The 26803-nt window shown below is 39.8% G+C and overlaps 1 protein-coding gene across 3 annotated transcripts; it reads left to right on the forward strand.

Moving 5' to 3' along the window:
* Positions 1 to 857: 857 nt before the first annotated feature.
* waslb (WASP like actin nucleation promoting factor b) lies at positions 858 to 26537 on the forward strand. Of its 3 annotated transcripts, XM_040035225.1 has the most exons (12): positions 858 to 1282; positions 9762 to 9896; positions 10045 to 10131; positions 11336 to 11432; positions 13225 to 13248; positions 18511 to 18697; positions 19612 to 19654; positions 20835 to 20988; positions 21176 to 21193; positions 21969 to 22513; positions 22605 to 22713; positions 23743 to 26537. In XM_040035225.1, exons 1-12 carry the CDS (start codon positions 1178 to 1180, stop codon positions 23802 to 23804), a joined length of 1566 nt encoding a protein of 521 aa, XP_039891159.1. In that variant the 5' UTR covers positions 858 to 1177; the 3' UTR covers positions 23805 to 26537. The 3 variants fall into 3 exon arrangements, with proteins under 3 accessions (XP_039891159.1, XP_039891160.1, XP_039891161.1); XM_040035226.1 differs by lacking the exon at positions 21176 to 21193; XM_040035227.1 differs by lacking the exon at positions 13225 to 13248.
* Positions 26538 to 26803: the final 266 nt, after the last annotated feature.

Below are 26803 nucleotides of genomic sequence, written 5' to 3' on the forward strand. Positions count from 1 at the left end.
AGTATAACAAATCCCCTTAGGTGCATTATTAAAATATGAACAAGTCATGCATGCTGTCAATGTTCAGAGCTAGTTACCGTGGTTTCAAACCGCCTGCTTATTGGGAGTGTGACTTCTTTTATTGTGCCATACTCTGCCATACATTAAGGGCCATATGGCAGTCACTTGGCATGGGATGAAGAGAGAGAACAGACTTTGAGTTTACAGCATATGTAAGCACAATTTGGGCATTACCCCTGAGGGTATATATAGCAACTGGAGCAGTCTTAATTTTACCCTGTGTTATTTATAGGTCATTTGTAGTGTGATGAAACCAGCGTGCATTGCCTTTAAAAAGTTTCCGTTCAAGGGGGGGTCATCATCTCCCATTGGATGTTTAACATCATAAGGCCAGAATAACTGGATGCATTACTTCTCTGACTTCAAGAATTTAGAAACATACATTAGACGGAATGTATTTTTAAAAAATAAAAACCTATTTATCCTTATCAGTATCGGTTTAACGAGTAGGGTAAACCTTTGTATTAATTCTGAACTAAATAATTCCTCTGGTAAACAGCATTATGTCATTGTATTTGTGAAACTTGTACCTTGTTTCTTTTCTCCTCCCATTCTGCACTCGCATTCCTGTCGTGAAAACCAGGGGCGGACTGGACTAAACCATCTCTATGTAGACGGCTTGGACTTGTGATTTCATTAAATAGAATTTGATAACCGGGCTCTCACCAAAATGTGAATGATAAAAAAAATTAGATATGTATAAATAAACTTTTACCTGTTTGTTGTTCTAAAGTTTTCTTTTAGTGGTTATGCAGCACACAGTTGGGATACGTCTGCACCCCATTCCCGGATAGTGGACTCGTCTTAACACTGCCATGTTGGATGGAACTGGCGCTGGGCTCTCTGGCGGCCGGACTTCCCAGGAAAGTTTTTGCCGTTTTCCGTGTTCGCTCGGTTGCTCTAGTTTTGACCTTATTTTGTGGAGGAGGGGGACCTCGCAATACATTCCTGAGCGGCATATTTTTTTGTTTCTGCAGTCTTGCCGACCCCTGGGATAAAGTGAACCGGTGTGCGGGGTCGGAGCCAGGCCACGGATGACCGAGGGATTGTTTATGTATCTTTTTGGATCTCTTAACGAGTTAGAGTCCGTATATACTTTATAAACTGATCCTCAATAATGAGTGGACATCCGCCGCCACGGCGGCAAACAAATGTCGGCTCGACACTACTGACTTCGCAGGAGAATGAATGTCTTTTCAACCACCTCGGCAGGAAATGCATCGTAAGTTTTCCCATTAATTTGTTCTGTGATAGCGGGCTAAGAAAAAAAAGGCTAATGCAGCTAACTTGCACCGTGTATCCCGTCCCGAGAAGGAAAATAAAGATTAGCTGTTAGGTGTAACAGTGCGTTTATGGCCTACAGTTTTTTGTTTTGATTTTAGGGTTTGTGTTGACTGAGAAACATTTGGGATTTCTAACTTGTAAGGTTTGTTTTGACAGTCCAGGCGGCCGGAGAGGGCAAGTAGGTGTAGCGATTGTGTCAAATGTCCCGTTTGCGACGGTGACATTTGGGAAACGACAAGTTTAATTTTACCCTCTGGCCTGAGCCGGTATGATTTTTATCTTGAAGGCTGGACACACCTGAAATCACTCAGGAAATCCTGAAATTCCGCTGTCATTAGCCTAACCGCATCGAGCCTAGCACTGGCAGAGTGCAGTTAATAGTCGGGGTATTGGAGCTGTTAAACCCATCAGCGGAAAACGGGGCAAAGGAATGATTTTTCTTTTTCTTTTTTTTGCACTGGCATTACATAACGTGGCTGAACCTAGGTTGTTTTCGGGAAGTGTGTCCCCCGAAAAGAATGTGCCGAGCAGGCTTGGCTGAGCTCTTGACAAAGCTGACGAGCCGAGAAGCCCTCTGGTAATGCAGGACTTGTCAGTCACAAAAAATCTGACGAGAATCTGTGGGAGTAGCCCGATGTACCGGTGGGACTGCAGTCAAGACCACTAGTGCAGTGTCACGACTCAATGTTGTAAAATAGCCTAATGTTACGTAACATGTTTAGCATTCAGCTGATTCATTTTTATGTCCTCATTAAGCACCATGTCTTGGAGCGACCCACATCCAGTAGATCATAGTGTTATCTCAAGTAACAGATATGCAGCTGCACCTTCACTTCTCCACAGCAATGTCTGCATGTCTTCTAAAAGTTGCATGTCTCATTCTATTGACATTATGATTCCTCATTTCTTTGTGGGCTGACACAACAGAATGGCCATCAGCTGACCATAAAAGAAACTGGGGGCTTAGATCAGTAGATATTTGCCTTCCAAAGAGTCTGTGGCTTACCACAGCCCACATTTAGTTAATGTTCGATAGTGTCACACCCATATTGCTATCTGTTAAATTAATCTATTAGACCACTTATCACACTCCAGAGTTGGGTAATCTTGGCAAAGAGTATTTAGTTTACTTCCTAATTAAGGTCAACAAAATTGTTGAAAATTAAGCGTATGACAGGTTATTTTGAGTTTCAGTTTTACTGTTTGATTTATACTTTTTTTTTTTTTTTTTTTTGTATTGCTGTGGAGCAGTTTGGTCCCACTATGTTGCAAATGTTACCCTGTGGTTTCATCATGAAAGAATGGCACACCTTCACCTGTTATTGATTACCGTTGCAGAGGAGGCTGGTTTTAAAGTCCAGGTTTTCCAGTTCAATAAAGTGGTCTGTTTTTGTGCGCTGGACGGGAGGCGAGGTCAACAACAGGGATATTAAATTCTCCACTGCCCTTTCTTAGTGACTTGCATGTAATCTGTTCCTGGGTTACTTCCTCATAGTAATCATTGTTTCCTGTAATTGTGCATAGTAAAGGTGTTGCGCTTGATTGACATACAACTGTGTCTTCCTCTTTGCTGCACTAAACCAACCATGCCGTTTGAGATGCTTGTGTGTGCGTATGCACACATGTTTGCTTTGGAAAGGCCATACTTCCTGTCCCATGACACAGTATATCAAGCCTGTATGAGGTCACACGGTTGGATGTCCCGCCTCCTCCTTAGACACAGGTTTCTAAGGTGTGCCTGACAACTATGTAACCAGTTTTAAACCCCAGTGACAGGCTTCATCTGGCTTTCTGGCAGTTGTGTCATACAGCATGTGACAGAGACGTGCACTGAGGAACATTCCTCACAGTCCTACGCTCTTGTGTGTTTCTACACGTCTTTTCATTGAAGAGTGAGTTTGGAAGAGACAAAGTGTGTGTGTGTATTTGTGTGTGTGTGTGTGTTAGAGAGGCTCGGGGGAGAGGGAGGCTGGAAGAGACAGACATTGTGTGTGTCTCAATCTAATTAGAATATCCACCAAGTGATGTAGTGGCTGACCGAATGGTTGGCGCTCATGCAACACAATTGTTAATCAGAAAATGTAAAAACCACAATAACTGTTGTTTAACCTTTTTCAGCACCATCATCTTTCTAATCGAGACAGCTTTTACCTACCAGAGTTGCTGTATCTGTAACAGCCTTGTTTGTATACTATTCCTTGTTACAAACTAACAGACCTTTTTATATATAAAATATATCTAAAGCATGAAAGTTTCCCTCAGATTGTTTCCCTTACAACACCTTTTTAAAATATGAATTTACCTGCTTCTATGAACGTTTAAAATGTAATATATGCTATAGAGCTGGGCGATAGAACGATAACGATATGTATTGCGAAATAACTTTTTCTCGATAGAAAAATTTATCTACTGCGATAGACCTCACCGCTCTTGTCCTCTTAAAAAAAGAACAGCCAATCCAAATTAAGTAGCGCAGAGCCGAACCAATCACAGCCGCAGCGTCACGTCACGTGACTTGTTACGTACAGCACAAGTGCCAAGCCGCACATGTGTATTTGTTTGGGAAGCAGCCAGCCGCCGTGCCGCCTGGGTAATGGAGGAAATGAGTGTGCCGACTAGAGAAAAATCAACCGAGAGCATGACCGAAGGTTACCGAAGAGAAAACAGATGATGGTTCCGATGCCGGAGAGATTGTCGAAAGGAAGAGCCATAGAAGTTCCGTAGTGTGAAGGTATTTCGGCTATTTCAAATCTGACAAAAAAACAGAGTAGCGCACACTGTAAATTGTGCCGAAAGCAAGTCTGGAAATACAATAAAGCGGTGCATGGTCAATCTCTGACTGGAAGCACTAATTCGTCATTCGGCTTTTGTCAGACTAAAGTAACTGTTAAAACTGTTTGACAACCTAAGCTATACAACAAGGAGAGATTGAGAATTTCCTTTTAGTTCTCAGTTTATTTGATATTGACAAAAGTTAGTCAATTTTGTCTGATCTTGTGGGGCGATCGTGGCTCAAGAGTTGGGAGTTCGCCTTGTAATCGGAAGGTTGCCGGTTCGAGCCCCGGCTTGGACAGTCTCGGTCGTTGTGTCCTTGGGCAAGACGCTTCACCCGTTGCCTACTGGTGGTGGTCAGAGGGCCTGGTGGCGCCAGTGTCCGGCAGCCTCGCCTCTGTCAGTGCGCCCCAGGGTGGCTGTGGCTACAATGTAGCTTGCCATCACCAGTGTGTGAATGTGTGTGTGAATGGGTGAATGACTGGATATGTAAAGCGCTTTGGGGTCCTTAGGGACTAGTAAAGCGCTATATAAATACAGGCCATTTACCATTTTTGATCTTTTGTAAAACAAACTAAGATTTATTTTTAGAATTAATATTTTGTTTCTAAGTGGAATTGAAAATTTAGTAGTCTTTTTTGTTTGTTCTATTTTGAAACTTAAACGTGGCTGCCTTTTGTGTAGTTTGCAATATTTGCCTTTATTTATCTGAAAAAGTCTCATGTTCCTTAAGTACATCTACCCTGTTGAATTTATTATGGGAAATAAATATTTAAATCAAAACAAGCTGCTGATTATTTCACATTTTACTTGTGAGCAACGGCACATTTAAATCTTACAAATATAGTTATTTGGCTTATATCGTGATAGATATCGTTATCGCCTGAAATGAAAAAAACATATCATGATATGAAAAAAATCTTATATCGCCCAGCTGTAATATGCCATAGGGCTGGGCGATATATTGAGTTTTTTATAAAAATATATTGATATTTTTATACGAGATATAAGATGTGACAATATCCTTTATATCGATATAGTCTATGTTACGTTATAATTATAGTTGTGGAGCCACAAGTTTGCCTCTCTTTCGTCCACTTTTGTCTTTACGCAACCTTACTCGGCCTCACCTCTTTCCTTCACTAAACACAACTCCCCCTCCTCCCCCATCGCTTCACCTGCAGGCAGAGACAAGATGGACACGGCAAATCTCCGTTAACGAGTTACTGCGCATCGCCCCGTGCGTGGGGCTGGACAGCGTTAACGTGTTAACGAGCTAACCACGCTAACAAGCTAACCACGCTAACGCCATGCAGCCCATGCCGTTAGCGTGGTTAACTCTATGTTAACATGCTGTATGTTAATAAAAGTGCCTATGTGACATCTGGGACGCAGCTTTGACTAAGAACTCTCTTTTTGTTCTTACTTTATGGCTTTAAAAAAAATATCGAGATATATATCATATATCGCCATCCAGCTAAAAAATATCGAGATATGAATTTTGGGTCATATCGCCCAGCTCTAATATGCCATATGTGTTAAGTGGGTTAATCTTGCAAAATAAGAATGGAAGTGGTGCACATACATATGGATTATCAACTGTAGAAATCCCTGATTTAAAACTGTGAAACCACCTGAAGCATAACCTTGTGTATTAAACACATTTCATCCTCCAAAATCATGCATTGAGAAAAAGAGACACCTACAGGTTCACACACAGTGGTCTCACTCATTAGTTTTACTCATTGGTATTCCTTGTGCTGTTTTACCATCAGCAACACTGACTTGGCAAAAGGTGGAAGGCGTCCAATTCACGCTGTGTGTGTGTGCGTGTGCATGTGCACATGCACAGACTGCTTGATCAGCAGTCCTGTCCTACAGGAAGTCCCGTGGTCGGCCTCCTCTGGTGATTTGTGCTGGAGAAGGGGAACGTGACTCCTTTTTCACTCCACCTTTCCCCTTTTGTGATTTTTTTTTTTTTTTTCTTCTTTCCTTCTTTTTAGTCTCACTTTACGTCTTATGTCATCTGTTTCTTTCCCTTTTCCTTGGCTGTCTTTTGTATTTCTTGTATTCTTCCTACTCCCCGTTAAACATAGCGTTGATTGTCCCAAGTTTAACAGATAAACATGAGCCTAGTGGTCTGAGGTGTGGACACAGGCCTCTCCATGTTGATTTTTTTTTTTTTTTGTTTGTTTGGGGTTTTTTGTACTTTACCTTCATATCTTTACCAGCTGGAAGAAGATCTAGTAATGACAATAATGAAAAAGCTTTAACAAAATAATTACAGGAGCAGAGTCTCAGTGTTGTTGCTTCCTGCTGTTTTTTAGAAGTCTTTCTGTTGTTTTTATTAGTCTACATTAGTACAGACTCACACAGCAGCAGAATCAATTTGTAGTAGTTGTACATGTGTTACACACATGGCACAAAAACAACGTAATTATTACTCCACACTTTTGAGGGCGGATCAGTCTAAAAGGAATACGCTGCATTTACTTTCGACAGGTGACCTGTCATACAGTTACAGTTGATACACTGTTGGTATCTTACTAATATGGATAGTTTGTGACATGGTCTCTCTAATTATCACTATAGCTGACTACCAAATTCTGAAACATTACACATGCTTTCTCTTTTCCTGTTGATTCATCTCAGCGGTGGTCTGATTTTTCTATTAAATTTCTGTTAAATTTTTGCATTTGATTCCTGCAATCACCAAGGGTGGAAGTGCTCTTTAACCATAAATTGCTTCCTGAGGAATTGAAAATAGAAAGGAAAAATTGTAATGTGTTACTAATACAGATAGTTTACTATGTTACTTGATCTTTTACTTGTTGTCATTACTTGCTTATACTAGCTTTCGTTTCTTCCTTTTAATCGACCCCATGTTTATAGTTATATTGCATTAGATTGTGTGCTGCCTGGGCAATTGCATGGTGAGGTCAGTACACATGTAGAAACTAAGTGTTTGAGGATAAGTGCATAAGAGAGAAGAAGAGGGAATTAATTCACTAGAGAATGGTTTGGTGTGTAGGGTCCTTTTGGCCGGGGTTTAATGACGCCATAGTCAGAGCCCCACTTCCTGCAGCCTTTGGCCCTGTCAGGAGCAATCAGCGCTCTATGGGAGGATGAATCCATAGAGCCTCAGACCTTGGATACCACACAGGCCCTGTTACTGTGAAAATGCATTACAAAACAGAATTTAAATGATTCTTTCAATCATGGCTATTTCTGATCAAAATCTAAACCACCAAGAGTTGTAGTGTTAAGAAATGTAATGTTTACATAAATACAGATAAAAATATCTTTTGCAGACGAGCTGAAAAATAAAACTGCCTGTTTTCTGTTGTCTCATTTAATGTTGTGTTTTAGTCATGCAGTTAGTGTGGCTATCATGGCCACTTCAGGAATGGGCTGATGCAGCTTTTTCCAGTTTGAACAATACAGACTTCTAAGCTAAGCTAGAGGTATCCAGTTAGAGAGGAGCTTTAATTTAATAAGCTGTGTTCTTCACTCTGAGTAAGAAACTGTGAATCATCTTTTATGTGTAATTTTTTTTAAGTTAAACTGTATCAAATGAATGCAATCAGCAATACAAATGTACTAAATTGGCATTCATCACTAAAACAATAAATTACAACAGGCTCAAAACAAGTGCTATGATAAATTAAGAATTTATTTACCTAATTTAATGTTGCATCTCATAATTTACACTTTGCTCATTTCAGCTAAGATTGAGTCATACTACAATACTGCATACTGCTGTGATACTGTTGCAACTGAGTGTAACAATAGCCTTACCTTTCCCTGCTGTTAGTCTATTAGTTGAGCTAATGGGAGACAGGTGAAAGGAAATGATGTCAATCATATTGACATCACATTATGTTGCCATGATAGTACAGTAAATGTTTGCTGACAAGTATTTCTTGGTGCATGACAACATTAAGAAAAGAAGCATAAAAAGAGATTTCAGTAAGAAGTAAGACAAAAGTAGTACAAACTCATTCTCATACAAAAGTGGGGTTTCCAACAGATTTTGAAAGTGTCTAAGAGTGACCAGAGTGAGAGTGAATAAGCAAGAAAGAGAGGCTCCAACACAAATTGCACTTAAGTCGATGCTTTATTGTAATGTTGAGTTGTCTCTCCCGCTATTGACCCAGTCACTGCTCCCGATCCGTGACATGATAAAGACAGACCAATATAGAATTGAATTGAATAGATTGTCAGATATCTGTATTTTTTTTTTTTTTTTTTTTTTTTTTTTTTAAACCAGGATGGGATCAGTATCAGATCCTAATAGGAGATCAGTTTGGCCCAGTATCGCAGCAGTTCCTCTGAAAGGCCAGGACTGCCATTTGTTTAGCTAAACTCAGCTTGTAGGAAGAGTGTGGTGTGTGGAGTCACTGACTGGAAGCCTTTTTCTTGCAGAGATATCAGAATTGGCATTATGAGGGCAATAAACAATGCTCAATAGTACCCTGTGTTTTATTTTAGCAGTTAAACCCAGTACAGTGGGCTTTTTTTTTTTTTTTTTTTTTCATCTGCAGAAGAAAATTTATCTGCATTTTGACTGCAAAATCAAACTTTTAGTTTCAGTTCAATGGTAGAAGGAAGTGGAAGCTAATGAGGTGTCCATCCAGATATTCCAAGAATCATCATGATGACGTCTGCTGTACTGCAAAGACGAGCCTTGTGGTGTGGTTGTTACCCGTTTCAGTATTACATGTAGAATAGGAATTTTTCTGATGATACTGATCTTGTACTGTGACTGACTTTCGAGGATCTGTCCAAAAAAAAAGAAAGAAGATATGGACAAAACCACAAAAGCCAGAAAAATACCCCCCTCCCAAAAAATCCCCACAACAAATGTTTGTATATTAGAAAAGGGTGATTTACTTGCCCTGTTTTGGGTTTTTTTTGTTTGTTTTTTAACAAAACCTCTAATTCCCACTAAATTACAAAGAATAATCTAAGGGCTCCTCCGTATGTTGTCTTAATACCTCCAGTACATCCTGGAACTCACTTTAGATGAGAAGCTCACCAGGCATTTCCTGTCATGATGGTATTGCTTTCATGTATGTGTTAATGGCTGTGAACGTGGACCCCCTCAGTGTTAGAAACTCCCTGCAGCAACCTGTAAAAACTGCAGGTGTCTAACCCTGCCTTATGATCATGTCTCTGTGTGCACTACAGGTGTGTTTTTAGTGTGTTTGCACATATGATGCCTTTTTGTCTTAAACAAATGTTGGCTTCTTTGCCTTTTTCTATGCCTTTTATTGGGCGTGTATATGGGTTATGCGTTAATATAGCTGGAATTTCTTTGGAATATTTAATTTAAGGAGATGCTGAAATGCATGCAATATTCATAATACATAATTGGAGTAATTATGCATCAAGTCTATATTGTACATATCATTAAAAACTAGTGAAACTATCAGGGTTTTTTTGTTGTTTTTTTTTTACTTATTTTAAGGCAAGTGGGGTGTTTCTGTTCTCTATCTGTATTTCATTTCTAATTATTGCTTTATTCCTTTAGGATCCAGCTTGTAAATCTGTGGCACATGGCTGTATAAAACATGCTTTGTATAGAACATTAACACAGATATTTGCGATTCTCACTCTCCTCCTCCCTCTGTCCTTTTTTCCAGACATTGTCTTCAGGTGTGGTCCAGGTATTCACAGCAGATAGGAGCTCCAGCTGGAACAAGAAATGCTGCGGGGTGGCCTGTTTGGTTAAAGACAACCCCCAACGATCCTACTTCATCAGGGTCTTTGACATCAGGGTAGGTATATGGGAAGCAAGGGGCAATTCTGTGTGTAAAAGATGGCTTCTTATTGAGTTATCGTGATAATAAATTTCAACTTTCTACTTGCCTTATTAGTTGGTTGTTTATTTATTGTGTATTCAGCCGTGCTTCTGTTTCTCCACAGGATGGGAAGGTGATGTATGAACAGGAGCTGTACAACAACTTTAGCATTAGTGTCCCCAAACCATACTTCATCACATTTGCTGGAGATGTAAGTTTTTTCCCTCGGCAGTTACATTTGTCTTTTTACTTATCTTTCTCAACCTCAGGTTAGTTGATAATATTTAGACCCCTGCTTTAAATTTCTTTTGTGTTAACTGTTAGTGTTGCTGAAAAATATTGTCTCTTGAAAGAAAGTCAGCATTTAGATTGGTCTGCAGTGTGTGTGACCAAGAAAGGACATCGATAAGGTTTTAGCGATACCTAGAGTAGGGGGGTGGCTCAAGACTTTAACACAGTAATGTACTAATGTGGATTTTTGGTTTTTTGTTTGTTTTTGGGGGGGGATTGTTCAGCTGTGTGTGGCTCTGTTTTTGTGTACTGCTGAGTAAACATTACACCCATGCAGTCTCACATTTTAATGGAATTAGTAGGTACAAGTTGTACTTTCTGTAGCCAGTATGTGGCATTGAAAACCATAAGCCTGTTTTGGTTCCTTATTTTTTGTTCAAATGTTCCTGAAAGCATGTCTACATCAGTTAAAGTTTACCACAGAGCATATTTCCTTCATCATAATCTTCATTCAGTCCAGAAATTCTGATGGAAACCTGCCATGGAAAGCATGTGTGACCAAACTTCCAGGTGTGCTTACCAAAAGGCACCACCATTAAAGTTACGGAACTAGAAATTTGAGCTTTGTGTCACTTCTAAAGCTTTTCATGTCACAAGACGTCTTTATTTAAAGAGAATACAAACTGTTAGCACGGTGGATTAGACTTGAGCTGACCGTAAGCTTTACGGCACTGTTGTTCAGTTGCAGTATACGCATAATGGAAGTGTGTTTGGAAACCCATAGACCAGCGGTCCCCAACCCCTGGGCCTCAGACTGGTACCGGTCCGTGAGTCGTTTGGTACCGGCCACGAGAGTTGAGGCTCAGGTGTGGTTTTCAGGGTTTTTATCAGTTTTCAGCGTTATTTTGTTATCATTTTTATCGTTAACTCGGTTTTCCTGGGTCTTTTCATGTGTGTTATGAATAACTCTTCTTTTTTTTTCAGTACCGGTACTAGTTTTATTTTGTTGTATTTTTCTGGGACACCTTAAAGGCCGGTCTGTGAAAATATTGTCCGGCATAAACCGGTACGTGGCGCAAAAAAGGTTGGGGACCGCTGCCAGAGACTATCCATAGATATACAGAAGTACCAAAATTCTATTTATAACAGTTTTTTAATTTCTTTTCTGTTTTGTGTGTTCACAGACATGCCAAGTGGGTCTGAACTTTTCCAGTGAAGATGAGTGCAAGCGTTTCCGGAACACTGCGGGAGAGCTAATGGGGAGAAAACAGAGGAAAACCGGTACCCACTTAGTGCTATCACTGCTTCACCTTAGGTCCTAACTACTGATCTAACTTGCTGGGGGGAGAGAAAAATGACATGATTAGCAAAGTTTTGTCTTATGCTCAACAATCTGGTTTGTCTGATTATATTTCAAGCCAAATCATCACCATTCATCATTAAGTGGGAGCACAAGATCAAATACATTTCTAAACTTGTCATTTTTGAAACTGTTGGATGACAGAACTGGGCAAAAAAAGGTCTAAATTTCAATACATAGGCAATCTTAATCAGAGGTAGTCAATTGATGGAAGATGTGCCTTGGGGCCACATTTAGCTGTTCCTTATGTTTTTAATTTTTTCCTTTGTCTTTTTTTGCCTGGGTCTGTCTGCTGTTATCATCTGCTCTTCTCCTCATCTTATAAAGTTTTCAGAGCTGTTGGTAACACGTTCAGTGAGAGTACGATCAGAATACTGCCCTACTGTGACGTAGTCTTATTTTAAAAAAAAAAAAAACAGATCTTCAGAGTCATCTTAACAGAAACCTCATAAAGTTGGTGCTGCCAAAAAACTTTCAAACATGTTAACAGAAATTGAAAGCTTTTAGGGGTTTTCGCCACGTACTTCCAAATGGTTCTTCCAAATGTTTCTTTTGACACAAATACCATCACATGACTTTTCAACCAAAACAAATGCATCATAATACTGCACCCAGGCTTTTGGGGAAGAAATATGCTGACTGTCCCAAGGGGGGCACTGCAGTTTCAGAATGAAATGTGCAGAACCAATCAACGATTCCTGCTTCATCTCTCAGGAGTAGAGCATTTCCAGTGCTTTCTTGTAATTTACTGAACATGGCGATTGGTTTGAGAAACCAGTTTTTAAATATTGTACCCCTAAACTATTGTGTCAGTATTTACAGTAACACTTGAATAGCTCCAGATTAAAACAAAACAGGGTCAGGCAGTTTTTCCTTCAGTTCATTTCTTCATGCACCAACAACTCTAAAACTCTCCACCTAAAGACAAAGTCATCCACACAGACTCTCAGACTGAACATGAAACTGAAGAGATTCTTATCCACAGCCATACCAGATGCCTTCTCAGACTTGGCACTCAGTTCTTAACTTTGATTATCTTGTGCTTGATTAAAACAGAGCCGTCTCCACTCTGCTTGTTCTGCGGGTCATTTCCTGACCTTTGAATCGATCGTTCTCTTTCATATTTCCCCCTCAGCCCGCTGCATTCGGTGCTTAATCTTATCAACAAGGCTTCCTCTTTTTGAGCTTCCACCTCAGGAAAACGTGTGTGTGTGTGTGTGTGTGTGTGTGTGTGTGTGTGTGTGTGTGTGTGTGTGTGTGTGTGTGTGTGTGTGTGTGTGTGTGTGTGTGTGTGTGTGTGTGTGTGTGTGTGTGTGTGTGTGTGTGTGTCCCATGTTAATTAATAACCTTTGAACTTCTAGAAACTAAATGTATTAGTGTTAATATGAGATGCAACATCTCTTGTAAAGCCCTCTTGAGTTGTTGATAGTTTTAAGCGTGGACTCTAGCTGGTGTGTGCGTGTGTGTGTGTGTAAGAATGTGTGATTTACTCCTTCTAAACACACTAACTGAACTCTGCTTGGCAATTTATTTTTTTCTGAATAACCCTCCATTCAGTGCAATACACGCACAATCCCGCCGAAACCTACAAATCGGCTCTCTTCTCTTTTTAACGTCTGTACTCTGACGCGCTCACACTCATCCGCTTCACATTAACACAGCCCACTACTTAGCACAGGAGTGTAATGACTTAATTTGTCTGTGTGTTCACAGAGAAGAGACGCGACCCTGCAAATGGTATGTTTTCCACTGTTTCTTTCTGAAATGATCAGAAAAGAAGTGTAAAGCCAGAGTCAGACTTGTGTCTGATGGTGTTGGCAAACATTTGTGACAGTCTGCTCACTGTGTCATACTGGCAGGGTTTCTGCGTAGCTCATGGTTTCTGCGTAGCTCATGGTTTCAACGATAGTTCATTTCTTCTTATACTGTGGAGGAAACTACATGCCTACATTGCAGTTTAACTGATAATGCCTACATGAAATGTAAAATGCTAACTACATATGCAAACTACATACACCTGTATAGTTTATTAAGACATAAGCTGTGGGATATGTCACATAGAAAGACTTAAGCATAGCATCTGTCTATTTTACTGAAATTCATGCTGACAAGAAATGCAAAAAGAGGTGACTTGGTCTGAAACAGACAAGGAAAACGTCAGGCCTACAGACTGATTGGCAACCCTCTGGCAATTGGTGGTTGCTTGGGAAAAATGTGTATTCTCTTACCAGTTGATGAGTGGCTACTGGAAGTTGCCAGTAGTCACAAGGTGAAAACTGATCACTTTGCGACCGATGTCACACAGCAACCACTCAGGGGATATACTGGGGTTTTTTCCCTAGCAACCAGAGGTTGCCGGAAGGTTGTCAACTGGTCTCTGGGCCTATGTGACTGAGGTCTAAGCTATCAGCTGGAATGACCTGCCAGTTGACAAGTCATAGGGCAAAACTTTCAACAAGCTTCCCCCTTTCCTGATCTATGGCTTCTAACCATAGTTGGGCGATATCTGGTTTTAGTTTGGTTTAAGTGTCTTTAATTACGGTAGCCCAGCTCATAGCTGGGAACCAGATTTCACTTGGTACCAATTCTGTTGTGATAAAAAGAAGTGAAGAGGAATGCTGTTCAATGTGTGACACTATGGATTCATACTTTGCTACGTTAGTTCTCAAACACTTGTGACAATGAGGGAGAGTTGCTTACTTCCCACACAAAAACAATAAACCTTTATCATGCACTGGTTACCCAAACCGATGACCTTCCTAAAAGGGGATGTACAGAAGCGCGAGACTACAGTTAACTTAATGAAAATGGCACGGGAAAAAACTAAACAAACCTGAAAACTAAAAACTTGAAATGTCACTAGAATTTTATCAAAAGTCCCAACAAGCACAAATTCCAGAAACCCAAAGCTCCTCTACGAAACCCCTAAGTTCCTTGAAACACATTTGTAATCCTTAATACTTACTTTTAAGATTGAGTGGCTTCGCTGCTTGTATTATGACAGTGATAATAATATACAGTCAAAACAGCCAGTATGCATCCTGAGAACATTTTGCCAGCATAGAGCTGTTCCCCTTTGTGAAGTACAAAGTAAATAGAGAAGCTGGTTATAGCTGGAAAGACTAGTTGTGAAACAGCTCCAGGAGCAGCTCAAGAAAAAGTGAAGTGTTTGACATGAATCATCTCAAGGTTTTTGATGTTGCCTGTTTTGTTTTTTGGGGTGTCTTTTTTTTTTTCTCTCATAAACAATGGTTGTCTGCTATTTGTTTTGATTTGGGGGTGTTTTTGTTTGTTTTTTGTTTTGTTTTTTAATGAATAATAAATTGTGTACTGTTTATACAGTAAATAACACATTGCTGGGTGTTATCAAAAACACAGCAAAGAAACTACATGCTCTGTTTCCTATTATTTGTCTTACTCCTTTTAAATTAGCTTTAAAACAGCCTGAGAAACATCAACATTTTGTGAGGCGATTCAAGGAAGTTTCATAAATATTTTCTTTGAATGAAGGCTTGAGAACTTCTAAGAAATGTCTGATTTGGTATTTTTAATCCTGGTCGGTGTTGGAATGTAGAGCAAAACCATAACATGACACGACATTGCCCCGTAGTGGAGTCATGCCCTCGGTGTAGCGTCATTCTGCCGCTTAGTATGGTCTGAGTAAACAGATGGAATACATTTGTGGATGTGCAGACGCTTGTGTTCTGGACATGTGTCACAAGACGCACAGCCTAGTTTGAGACAGCAGTGATGAAGTAGTTTTTGACTGGAAGATTTGGCCCATATATTTGTTTGTGTGCCAGCATAAATAGGTATTAACTTAGACAAGTATTTGGCTGATGCTTAGATTGGGGGTAGGTTAATGGAATTGGGCATGATGGTATTCTGATTGTATACATAAACATCATGTAAATCAGCTCAGGATTCATATTTTGGACTTTGAGTTGGTATTCATATGCAGCTTTTTCAAGGTCAGAGTTGGAAATGACAATTCAAAAACTGGTTTCTAAAGGCAACTTGTTCTATATACCTGTGCCCAGTAAAGCAGCCACCTATAAATGGTTCTGCCAATTTCTATCTTGGATTTGCCGTGCATGGTCTCTTTTTGTGGAAAGGTACTTTTTGCATATGTAAGTTAGTCAATTTCCAAAGGAAATCCCTTTGGAATTTCCTCTCCATTCCTAACTGTCTTTCTCTCCTTTCCCATCACTGCATCATCACTCTGTTACTGTCATCTCTAGTCTGGTTTTTGCTGTCCTCTCCACTACTCCTGCTGCCTGGTTGAGCACTTGCCTGCTCATCAGTTATCCTCATCTGTCCTCCCTCTCTCTTCATTTAATCAGTCTGTTTTCTCTCTCATGTTTTTATCTATCGCCCTGCCCTTCTCCCTTTCTTTCTCTCCACTGATTCATCATGTTTTAGAAACCCCAGAGATTATTGTGGGATTATGACATGGATGGGTTTTAATGGTTACGTAAAACAGAGGCACAAAATCCAGAATAACTTGCTGGGATTAGATATGTTTTGCAGGAAAAGGGAGGAGGTAGTGGACAGACTGGTGGTGAAATGATCACAGCCAGCCAATCCGGGCATTACAATCTTGACAGTAGGGAGTCGAAGAGGATGAATAAGCTTTAGCCGCTGGCTGGCAAAGTTTTGGCTCTTTCCCCCTTTCCAAATGCATTGTTGGATGTTAGCTTTTCAGCTGAGGAAGGAACCATATAATCATCACCAGATGCAGGAAATCTATTCAGTAAATGAAGACTCAGATCCATCACATCTTCTTGTATCGTTTTGGAAGCAGAAACATCCTTCTGAACTGGATTCACATCTGACACAACGCAACAAGTGGATAGTCTTTGATTGATAGCTCAGACGTATTGTTCACCAGACATTTCTGCACCTTTTTTTTTTTCTAAATTGAGAAAGAAGACCTGAGATCTTTTTGCTGCCTTTAAATCCGACCTCGTTCCCGCCTTATCTTTCATGCCAAGCCAACAACTACGATGATGTTCTGCACCACCTTTCTTTCTGCTCCTTCTGAGGAACGTAATTGTGAAGCTTCTGGAAGAGGAGCAACTATGGGAGGTGGAGGGCTGAGCCCAGGTAGCTGCCTGTCTTCCTTACATTGCCTGGTTCTCCCCCAGGATGAACTGTACCCATCTCTTTCTGACCCCACTGCTCGACTTTCCATCTGCTCTGAAGACCGAGCTTGCAACTTGGTGGACAAAGTGCTTGTAGACATCAGTGTGACCACCTGCAATGCAAGAAGCAGCAGGTGTATTTGGGATAACCTGAGAAGGCGACGCAGTCGGTCCGCATCGCCTTCACCCAGCAAAACGCCCAACAGTCCTTGTAGCAAGCGTGTCGGAGGTATGTCTTTCATTTGAGGTGCCAATTGAAAGTTGTACAATTCTATTGTAAAGGCTGGAGTTGTTTCGCACGGTGGGATCAGAGATGCTGACTGCTGGGCTAGGAACAGTGATTGTAGGTTTCTTTGGTTGAGGATCCTTTAAAGGAGAGGCGATTTCTAAGGAACCCCTGAAAAGTCCACCACTGATGTAGCTGACTTGGGCTTAACTGTACCAGAGTGATTCAAATGATTTTCGATGCCAGTTAGCTATTAACAGTCCAAGCTACACAGCAGCAAGTGTGTTTTATTGCAGCCTAAGAGCAGTGAGTGATTTGATGACATGATGTGTCATCATATCAGAGAAAGTGTGTTGTCCCTACTTTAACCTGGGAGAGTAATGGAAACAGTTTTTTGCAGCTTTCAGTTACACAGCACAATATTAGCATTAATCGGTAAATGTTTTTACACACCTCTTAGCTTTGGGTTCCCAAATCCCCATTCTGAGAACCACTGTGGTTGAGACAGTAGTAGTGCTTGCTTGTTGTGTGACTGCTGGTTTGCAGATAAAATTACCATGTGACTTATTGACTATATTGGTAATCTTGCATTGCCTGTGTCCATTCTGCTTCATTTTAATAGCTGGAAAACAAATGAACTTGTTCATTACTTTAGTATGTAAACAAACATTCTTCGTTGTTTGTGGTCAAATAAAGTGTGCTCTCTGTTCTGTGTATGCCTTCTCCACTTGGACCTGCCTGGTTATGTAATCCATAATAAGAGCAAATCTATTAACTGTCTAGACCAAGGATGTCAAACTCATTTTACCTCACAGGTCAAACACAGGCTACTTTAATCTTATGTTGGCGGAAGCAGTGAAACTCCTATTTCTGTGAGTGTACAGAGAATTAGCCACACATTTAATCAATGAGATGTCTTACTGTATTAAAAAAGAACAGTATGTCTCAGTTTTTTAATTATTTCAGTGTAGTATGTATTGCTATTATGGATGTCTTTATTAGCAGGAAAAGGTGTAACACTTGTGAAAATACAGTTAAAAGTCTAGAATTTATGTGCTCCTTCACATTTTCTAAAGTCATCCAATGGGCCAGATTGGGGTCTTCCCCAGGCCTATTCTGGCCCCCGGGCCTTGTGTTTGAGACCCATTGTCTAGACAATTGATGAGGACCAAAACTGAAGAGAACAAGTTTTTGAACACGTTTTAGACAAAAATGTACAAAGTCTTTAGTCTTAATGATGTTTAGCTTCATCTCTCTGTCTTAACTAATGTGATTATTTAGTTTAAATACCCCAGGGAAGTATGAAAAATGCTATTATTTATCATATACTGAATATTCTGACATTGTTTTCTCACCAACAGATTTAAATAACATGTGCAGATCTCCACACAGTCTGTAATAGTCATTAAAGGATGATTTAAGCACATAAAGTAAAAGCACAAACTCTATTTCTATATAGAGCCAGGGTCACAGGTCATGTTTTATGGCTTGTTAAACACTTTTATGGCATTTTAATCTGAAGACAGTTCGTGCATTAGGCATTTAAAGACACTTCTTTAGATGTAGGAGGAAAATCCTTTGTTGTTTTATATGAGCTGTAACTTTAGTACTGTCTTCTTCATTTTCCAGGACCCGCATTGCCCATGGCGACTGTCGATATCAAAAACCCAGAGATCAACAGCGTTCAGCGTTATCACAACAATTCTCAGATGAACAACATTGTGCACTCTTCCTTTCCTAAGAGGGAGAAAAAAGTCAAAGGGGGGAAGAAGAAGAGGTTGACAAAGGCAGACATCGGCACACCGAGCAACTTCCAGTGAGTGAGCCCAGGGTTGTTTGTTTAAGGTCAGAGGTAAACGCTGACCTTTGGTCTCCTTGGTAAACTGTTTTCCCTGGACTTTGTGCTTTTTCCAGTATTGTATTTTTTTGTAGGTCGTGTTTTTACCACTTACCATGAATTTCATATAAATTGAATGCCATACTTGTCCTACACAAATGCCTGGAGTTCACATAAGTGCAACAAATTGGACTGTCATGCATAAATTAAATCAGAGCAGCGCTGCAGAGTTTGACAGCACTAGGTGGCGCTACAGCAACACAAAAAGCTTAAAAGGTCAGCTGTAATCCTGGTTCCCGCTTTGACAATTTGCTCTTTACAAAGCCTAATAATCCCACGTCACAGCCAGCATGAACTGCTGCACTATTACTTCATTTCCAAAATTTTAATAGCCATTAGTCAATCACCCACTTACCCTTATAAATAATACATTTAGTTAATTAAGCAGCACTTGGAGAAATTACACATGTTGTATTTTATAATGTGGTTTTTAAGACACAGCAGGAATAATTAAATGAATTTTAAGCAGCGCTAACGTTGAAGGTAGTCCTCTGAGAAAGTCAAAAGTAGCATTTAAAGCTATGCTATGAGTTTCAGATGTCTTAAAATTTGATATAAAAGTTTGACACATTTGCACTGATGAACTTCTGCATCTGAAGAAGAGGTGAGGGGGTGGCAGCACTAATCCATTTAGTGCCATCCTACAGAATAAATAAACACAAATATCTTTGCTTTTCCCTGACAAACACAGATTGGCTTTGCAGTTAATAGCTAATGGATCTTTATGTCTGCTTTTTATTTGAATATAGGAAACATCATGTACTGTCTATGTATTCTGCCCCCTTCCTGAACACATCATGTCTCACATGCTCTCTCTTCTCCTTTTCTCACAGGCACATTGGACATGTAGGATGGGATCCAAACACAGGCTTTGATGTAAGCAGCATCCACAGAACCTAACACTAATACGTACATGTTTGTTGTGTGTGTCTGCACATGTCAGCTATGTGACCTCTAGACATTTGTGTGTAGCTCATCCATATGTCAAGTAGGCATCCCTCTTCTTGACAGATAGTTTAAATTTTAATACTGGCTCCCAAATATTAATCTGAGCTGTGTGGCTGAGCCATCGGGAGTGTTACACAAGGAGATTTTTTTTTATTTATTCATTTTTTTTGGTGATGTAGGGAATCAACCCACATCTGCATAATCCATGGACTCGTTCCCAAAAAGCTTCATCAGTAACTCTGTTGGACTCTGGATGATAGCTCTGAGATTATACAGGTCAAAGAGACTTGGTCTCCCTGTAAATGAAAAAATGAATTTCAGATGATTTTGGTCTCATAAGTTAATGCTTTCAAGGAGATTTTTTTTTTTTTTAAATGAGTGACGTCAGTCAAACAAAACCTGCTCACCTCTTAAATCCTCAGGCTTTTAAAACCTAGGCACAAATTGGAGGATTCATAAAAGGTTAAGGGATATATTTTATAATCTGTTCTTCAGGTACTTTTAGTAAATTCAAAGTAAAGAACTTCCCTTTAAAGGGAAGGTCTTTTTTTTTTTTTAATAGTCTGCTTGAATCAATTTGTCAAACCTGTCATATTATTAGAAAGCCAGATTAAATGTCATATTGAGGTCTTCATCTCTTGCAACTTGATCTCGACTTGCAACAGAGCATTTTCTGCTTCCAGAGTCCACTACTCCTGTAACAAGTCCTACACAGACCTTTGGTAGCTCAGAACTGAAACCACCAGGTGGCACCATAACGGCTGATATTCTGGCCTTTTCTCGAGCCCACTCTTATTTCAGCTTTTTATTTAGAAATGTCTCCCCAAAACAACATGACATTGACAGAAAGTTACTCCTCACATTCAGCTTTTGATTTGGCTCAGAGTGCATCTCCTAAAACTTCAAAATATTCTTTGATATTTTCTTGAAAATATTTCCTTATCTTATTTCCGTGAACGATAAAGGTATTTTTCTAGTTGATGTTTGTCTGAAATTCCTGTTTGTACATTTGCAGCTGCACATAATCTGATTATCTGTGGGATAACCTGAACCTAAAGTGTAGGTGCAGAGGCTAAATGTCATGTTTAAATCTCTGTTTATTCTTCAGCTGAATAACTTGGACCCAGAGCTGAAAAACCTGTTTGATATGTGTGGCATTTCTGAGGCTCAGCTAAAGGATAAAGAGACCTCTAAGGTCATCTATGATTTCATCGAGAAGAACGGAGGTGTAGATGCTGTCAAAGATGAGCTGCGGAAACAAGGTACGGCCACAGAAACGAATATGTAGCCCGGGTTTTCATATCTTGATATAAGAAATAGGAATTTAACTATACTGTTAAATTTGATGTATGTGCGTGTTTGTGCAGGACACTCACCCTCTGAAAATGTGTTTAATGGGTTGATTGTCAATTAAAGACAATCTAACTAGTGTGGTGGTTTTATCCCCAGGTCCGCCCAGGTGGAGTGGTAGGTTTCTGTGCATGACCTGCTGTGACTGTGCATGTAGAGTCAAACTATGAATCCGAGCTGTTTCAGGTCTTCAGTCTTTTTAGTAAGATGTTTGCTGTTTTGCACCTGATTGTTCTCAAGTTGGATGTGCTGTCGACTCTCTGGAGACATACCAGCTGTTTGTTCACATTAGACAGGTTTCCTTTGTTTCACGGAAACATTGTCCTGCAATGACACTACTTTAAATACTTTGTTTCTATCTAACCTCTCACATGAACTTCAGCCACACTTGTAAATGTTTGGCCCGTCATGTTTTAAACACTTTGCACGTGAATTTACGTTTGTTTAACCAGGCTTTAGTCGTCAGTGAAGCAGAGCCAAACTAGCTTTTTGAGCTTTGGAAAGCATGTTTTTAAATGGTGTTCACATACTTGGAATGGGGATACGAAGTCCAATTTGGGAGTATTAACATCTTTCTTTGAAAGTTTGTGGACATTTTTTTTTCTCAATACAGATTTTGTGAACAAAAAAACCCCACCAGTTATTTGCAAGAAGGCTGCTCCTTCACTCAACTCTGTAATTGCATGGCTTTGCGCAAGAGGACCTGACGAGCACTTCTTGACTGAGATTCCTTAAAATCTTTAGGAATTGTCCAGATTTTCCTCTGCCCTTCATTAAAATTATATGTAGAGAATAAAAAGGAAAAATAACCTGTAGGGGATACAGTGTGAACTACAAATGGTTCAATCACAAGTTTCTGCTTTAACTTTTTTCTTCTCCTCCTTTTCTTCAGCACCTCCACCTCCACCTCCATCCAGAGGCGGCCCTCCTCCCCCCCCCCCACATCACGGCTCCGCCCCTCCCCCACCACCACCTCCCGCACGGGGACGAGGTGCACCTCCACCTCCTCCCCCCTCCAGAGCTCCCGTCTCTGCACCCCCGCCTCCCCCTCCATCACGGCCAGGCATATCTGCTCCACCGCCGCCGCCTCCTCCCAGCCGCGGCCCACTCCCGCCACCCCCTCCACCGGTCCACGCATCCCTTCCCGTCGCACCTCCCCCACCACCCCCACCTCCCCCCTCATCTGGCGCTGGCGCACCACCTCCTCCTCCTCCCCCGCCACCTCCTCCTGGCCCTCCACCCCCAGCTCCTCCACTCGCCACAGAAGCTAACGGAGGGGACAGCAGCCTGCCGGGATCTGGAAACAAGTCGGCGCTGCTGAGTCAGATCAGAGAAGGAACCCAGCTTAAAAAGGTGGAGCAGAAAGAGAGGCCAGCATCCAACGTGGGCAGAGACGCGCTTCTGGACCAAATCCGACAAGGAATCCAACTTAAAACTGTGAGTATTCATCCATCCCACACGGCATCTCTCCATCCGCTGTGCTTTCTTTGCGTGCTTTAACCACCACGTTTATGTATTGTCTTTACAGAGGGACGATAATAATGACTCAGCACCTGCCACACCAGCCCCATCATCAGGCATTGTTGGGGCCCTCATGGAGGTGATGGAGAAAAGGAAAAGGGCTATTCACTCTTCAGGTACTTTCAAATATATCAGTCTTTATCACCTACTCAGCTATCGCTACAACATATATCTGTAGTTAAAACTAGGACTATCTTTGTTTCCTGTTGACTACCAATTTTTACCTCTCAGCCAGAAAAGGCCGATGGGGTATGACCCCGGCATTTGTGAATGCGATGACTGAAAAAAACCTGTCTGACTGACTATGAGGCAGTGTAGGATTTTCAAACTGATACCTTAGATGCATCTACTAAAAATCTCAGATGAGTTTCTATCTCAGTGGCCTTGACCTGAAGGTCAGAGGTCAAGTTTTCCACCCGTATTGAACATGATTTTATTAGTAAAGCATTTAAATTCAAGCTTACCTGACACACTGTTAGCAGCCTATAATAAGTACTGATGTAAATCACCCTGCAAAAAAGGAATGGAAGTGATCTTTATCAGTTAATTTCATTGGCTGTTTTACATGGAACAAGGTAGGGCAGCCTTGAGTCTCTTAGTGTTTTTCCACTTTTAGTTGGCATTCACACAAATTCAGCTCCATATATCGAAAACGGTTTCACATGAAGTCAATGCAAAGTAATGAAACTTTCTTAAGCTATTCTTGTGCTACGCAGTCATCAAACTGTTTTATAAACTGAAATACAACAAGGAAAAAAAAGCTTGTCATCGATCTCGGAGCGTTTTCCCTGAAGAGGCTTGTCAGCACCACCAAGTTTACACCAACTGCAGTCATCTGAACGTCATTTACTCTAAATCTGATGACATTTAAAGAATACAATGGAAAAGAGTAGCCCTTTATTGTCATTGTACACGTACAACCAAATTGTGGAACCACTTCCTCATCAGTCGAACATCCTCATGATTTTTTGTTTTTCACTTTCTCATTTAAAAACAAAACAAAACATGAAAGTCACCCTCAGAGAATTTTGAACAACAGTATAATTCATCATACATAGCCTCTGTGTAAATATTGCTGTTTTATTGCCTGCATTAAGCACTTTTCATCTCTTTCAGCCTAGATAACATGATTTTTCTTTCTACAGATGAGGATGATGATGATGAAGATGATGAAGACTTTGAGGAGGAGGATGAGTGGGATGACTAGTGTTTGTTTGTTTGTTTTTTTCTTTTTCTTTTTCTCCCCTTCCCAAACCCCCCATTCCTCAATTCCCCAACCAAATGATCACAACACTAAAATTGTATTTGGAAAAAGAAATCGTTAATTTCAAAATTATTAATGTAAATGTTCTATTGATTTGCTGTATATTTTTTGTTGCCTTCATGCCTTTTTATTAATCTGTGCAATACCTCATTTAATCTGTAAATGTTTGTCATTGTCATCTTCGGTCGTCGGCCCTTCATCTTCTCCCTTTACGCCTTATTGGCTGGATCTGTCTCTTGATAGCAATATGTCTCATCTCTCATTTTAAGTGTCCCTTGCCCCCCCACATCACTCCCTCATCTGTCACTCAGGCATCTTTCATATCCGCTGCCTCCCATTGCACACGTTCCCAGTTGTCAGTTTAACGTGCAATTTTATATCAATTTGTCTTTCAAATTTCAGAGTTAAATGTAGTTTTGGGGTGGTAACTTACAAAACAGGTCGCCACAGATCTTTTGATTAGTCGTATCATCGTTGTTCATTAGGAGGGAAAAGAATTAACTATTTTCATACCCTACTGCTCTGTAGTTTATTTTTACGTATTCAAATGATCCTAGTTTAGCACTCATATTTTCTTAAAACAAAGAGGATTTTTGGAATATTTAGCTTCATTTGTTGTGGACTGTAAATTTTCTCCAGAGTTTGAGTCTTGTTATATTTTTGCACAGATTAAAAAGAGGAGACTCGCTGCATGAATACAGGACATTTTTCAGGTCTGCTTCATTATGGAAATTACATACGCTTTAGGTAATGAGACAGAAATACACCTGAACATGAAGCTTTTTTATTTCATTTGTTTTTAAACACACAACACTACATAGAGTACATGAATGGAGGTAGCCCACAGTGTTATGGCAGGCTATCTGTTGTGATTTTTAGGGTTTGTTTTTTGTTTTTTTTTTCTTCTCCAACAACACTAAAGATTCAGCTGAATCTGTGTTCTGTTTTTTTACAATGGCAAGCAGAGTATTAATAAATGCCTGTTTGTTGAAATCAGGTCATTCATCATGTAAAACTTGTGGAATAAAGACATTTTAGTTTTCATACCCTGATGCTTATCATGGGTCCATATGCAAAGTTACTGTGCAGAAACACCAGGGCTAACATCATGTACTTCCTGCTATAGGAAGAAATGCATTCATGGCATTCTTCTAACAAGTATCGTTATTTTAGCTAACTGTAAATCATGAGGTGTAACATAGGAATCACTTCCATAAAGAACTCTGTGGTTAACAGTTCTCTACAAAGACTAAAGATTCAAGCTGTCATTTGATCTGAACTAAAAAAAAAAAAAGGAAAACTGTTATCAGCAAGTTTAACATTTTTTATTTAATGTTAAATAGGACAAAATACTTCAGTCACAACTAGTTAAAAATCTGCTTAATTGTTAGAGAACTGTAATTTCCATGGTTGTGCAAATTCCTTCTAACCCGTTTGTCTCTAAAGTGATATTGTATAACAACTTTAGCTAAACAGCAGTTGATAAGTTTTCCTTTAGTGCTTTCTGTCTGAAAGGTTCTGCAAGATATGGTTAAAATTATCCGTCAGCACAAACCATCTTTTCCTGAATGTATGAAATAGCTTGCTTATTTCCTACAAATTTAGGTCTTAATTACAAATCAAGTTAAAATTTCAAGTTGGGTCTGTCAAAATTTTGATTTAAATATATCTCAAAATTTCAAGTTTTTTTTTTTTTTTTTTTTTTTTTTTTTTTTTTTTTTGTTTTTTTGCATTGGCAGAAAATGGCTTTAAAAGCTAAACAAAATTATGACAGATAATGGAAAATAAAGAAGGCAAGTCACTTCTACTAGTGAGCAATGGTGACAAATGACAGTTATTGGTAAACCCTGTATTATAAAATTAGCTCTAACAGCAGCCATAAATGGAAAATGTTAACATTTATCATAAAGTAATATATTTTCTGTTATTGTTGGCTAACATTAGCCATTAGCATATGTTTATAGCACACATTAAACCCTTGGCCTCAAAAATAGAAATAACCTGACTTCCAACCTGTACATAATCAGTGAAGCATCATGAAGACTGAGTGGTATGGTTTCAGGCTTCAAATTTTAGCTAACCATATGCTAGCTGCTTATGCCAGAACAATAAACGTGGCAGAGAAAACAGTGAACCGAACTAAGTAAGGGTGAGGAGTACCGCTCGCCAAGAAAGGGGGAAAAATCTAAAACCTGTTGCTGTGTCATGAGTTGTCATGTTTAGTAACTAAACCTTAAAAAAGCATATTAGCATTCCAGTCAGGATAATTTTGCTAATACGTTTCTGGATAATTAAAAAAAAAAGACCAATACAACACTCGCAGTGCGTGAAGTTTCTTGAAAAATACTGTGATTGAAAACATTTAAAGCTTTTCAAACTATAACTTCTTTCCTTCTGTTTGCTGTTTAAGAAAACAAATATTTCCTTCAAATTATGTCTTTGAGAGACAAATTGCCACTTGCTTGATTTTCTAACTGACCTCTTTTTTTCTTTTTCTTTTTTTTTTGTCAAATACTAAGATACTTCTTGGGAGAAAAACTAGCCATGTTTTGCTGATGTTAGCTTCTGTAGGTAACTCGGTTAATAAGACATTGTGAATGCCAAGTCTTACCAAAAAGGCTGGACGAATAATGACTCTTACAATGTACACTCCAATAAAAGGTTGATATATACGTATTTTGTTATTTGGGCTGGTTGCTATGTTTGTTGTTTGTTTTAACCTTCACATCTTGTCACAATGGATGTCTCCTCCAATCTTTGCCTTTCGTACAAAACCACTGGTAAAATTTTTTGTTGTAGGTCTCACAAGACATGGTAACATTCCTTTTCTATAATGAAGAGGTAAAATGAAAGGAGATCACAATCATGTCAGTCCAGCATGTAATGTGAGCAAGGAATGTAGGTCCCATCACCTACAGATCTGGAAACAGCTGGACAGAGGA

Source organism: Simochromis diagramma, unplaced genomic scaffold (genome assembly GCF_900408965.1).
Source record: "Simochromis diagramma unplaced genomic scaffold, fSimDia1.1 OVJJ01000816.1, whole genome shotgun sequence".
NCBI classification, from domain to species: Eukaryota; Metazoa; Chordata; class Actinopteri; order Cichliformes; family Cichlidae; genus Simochromis; species Simochromis diagramma.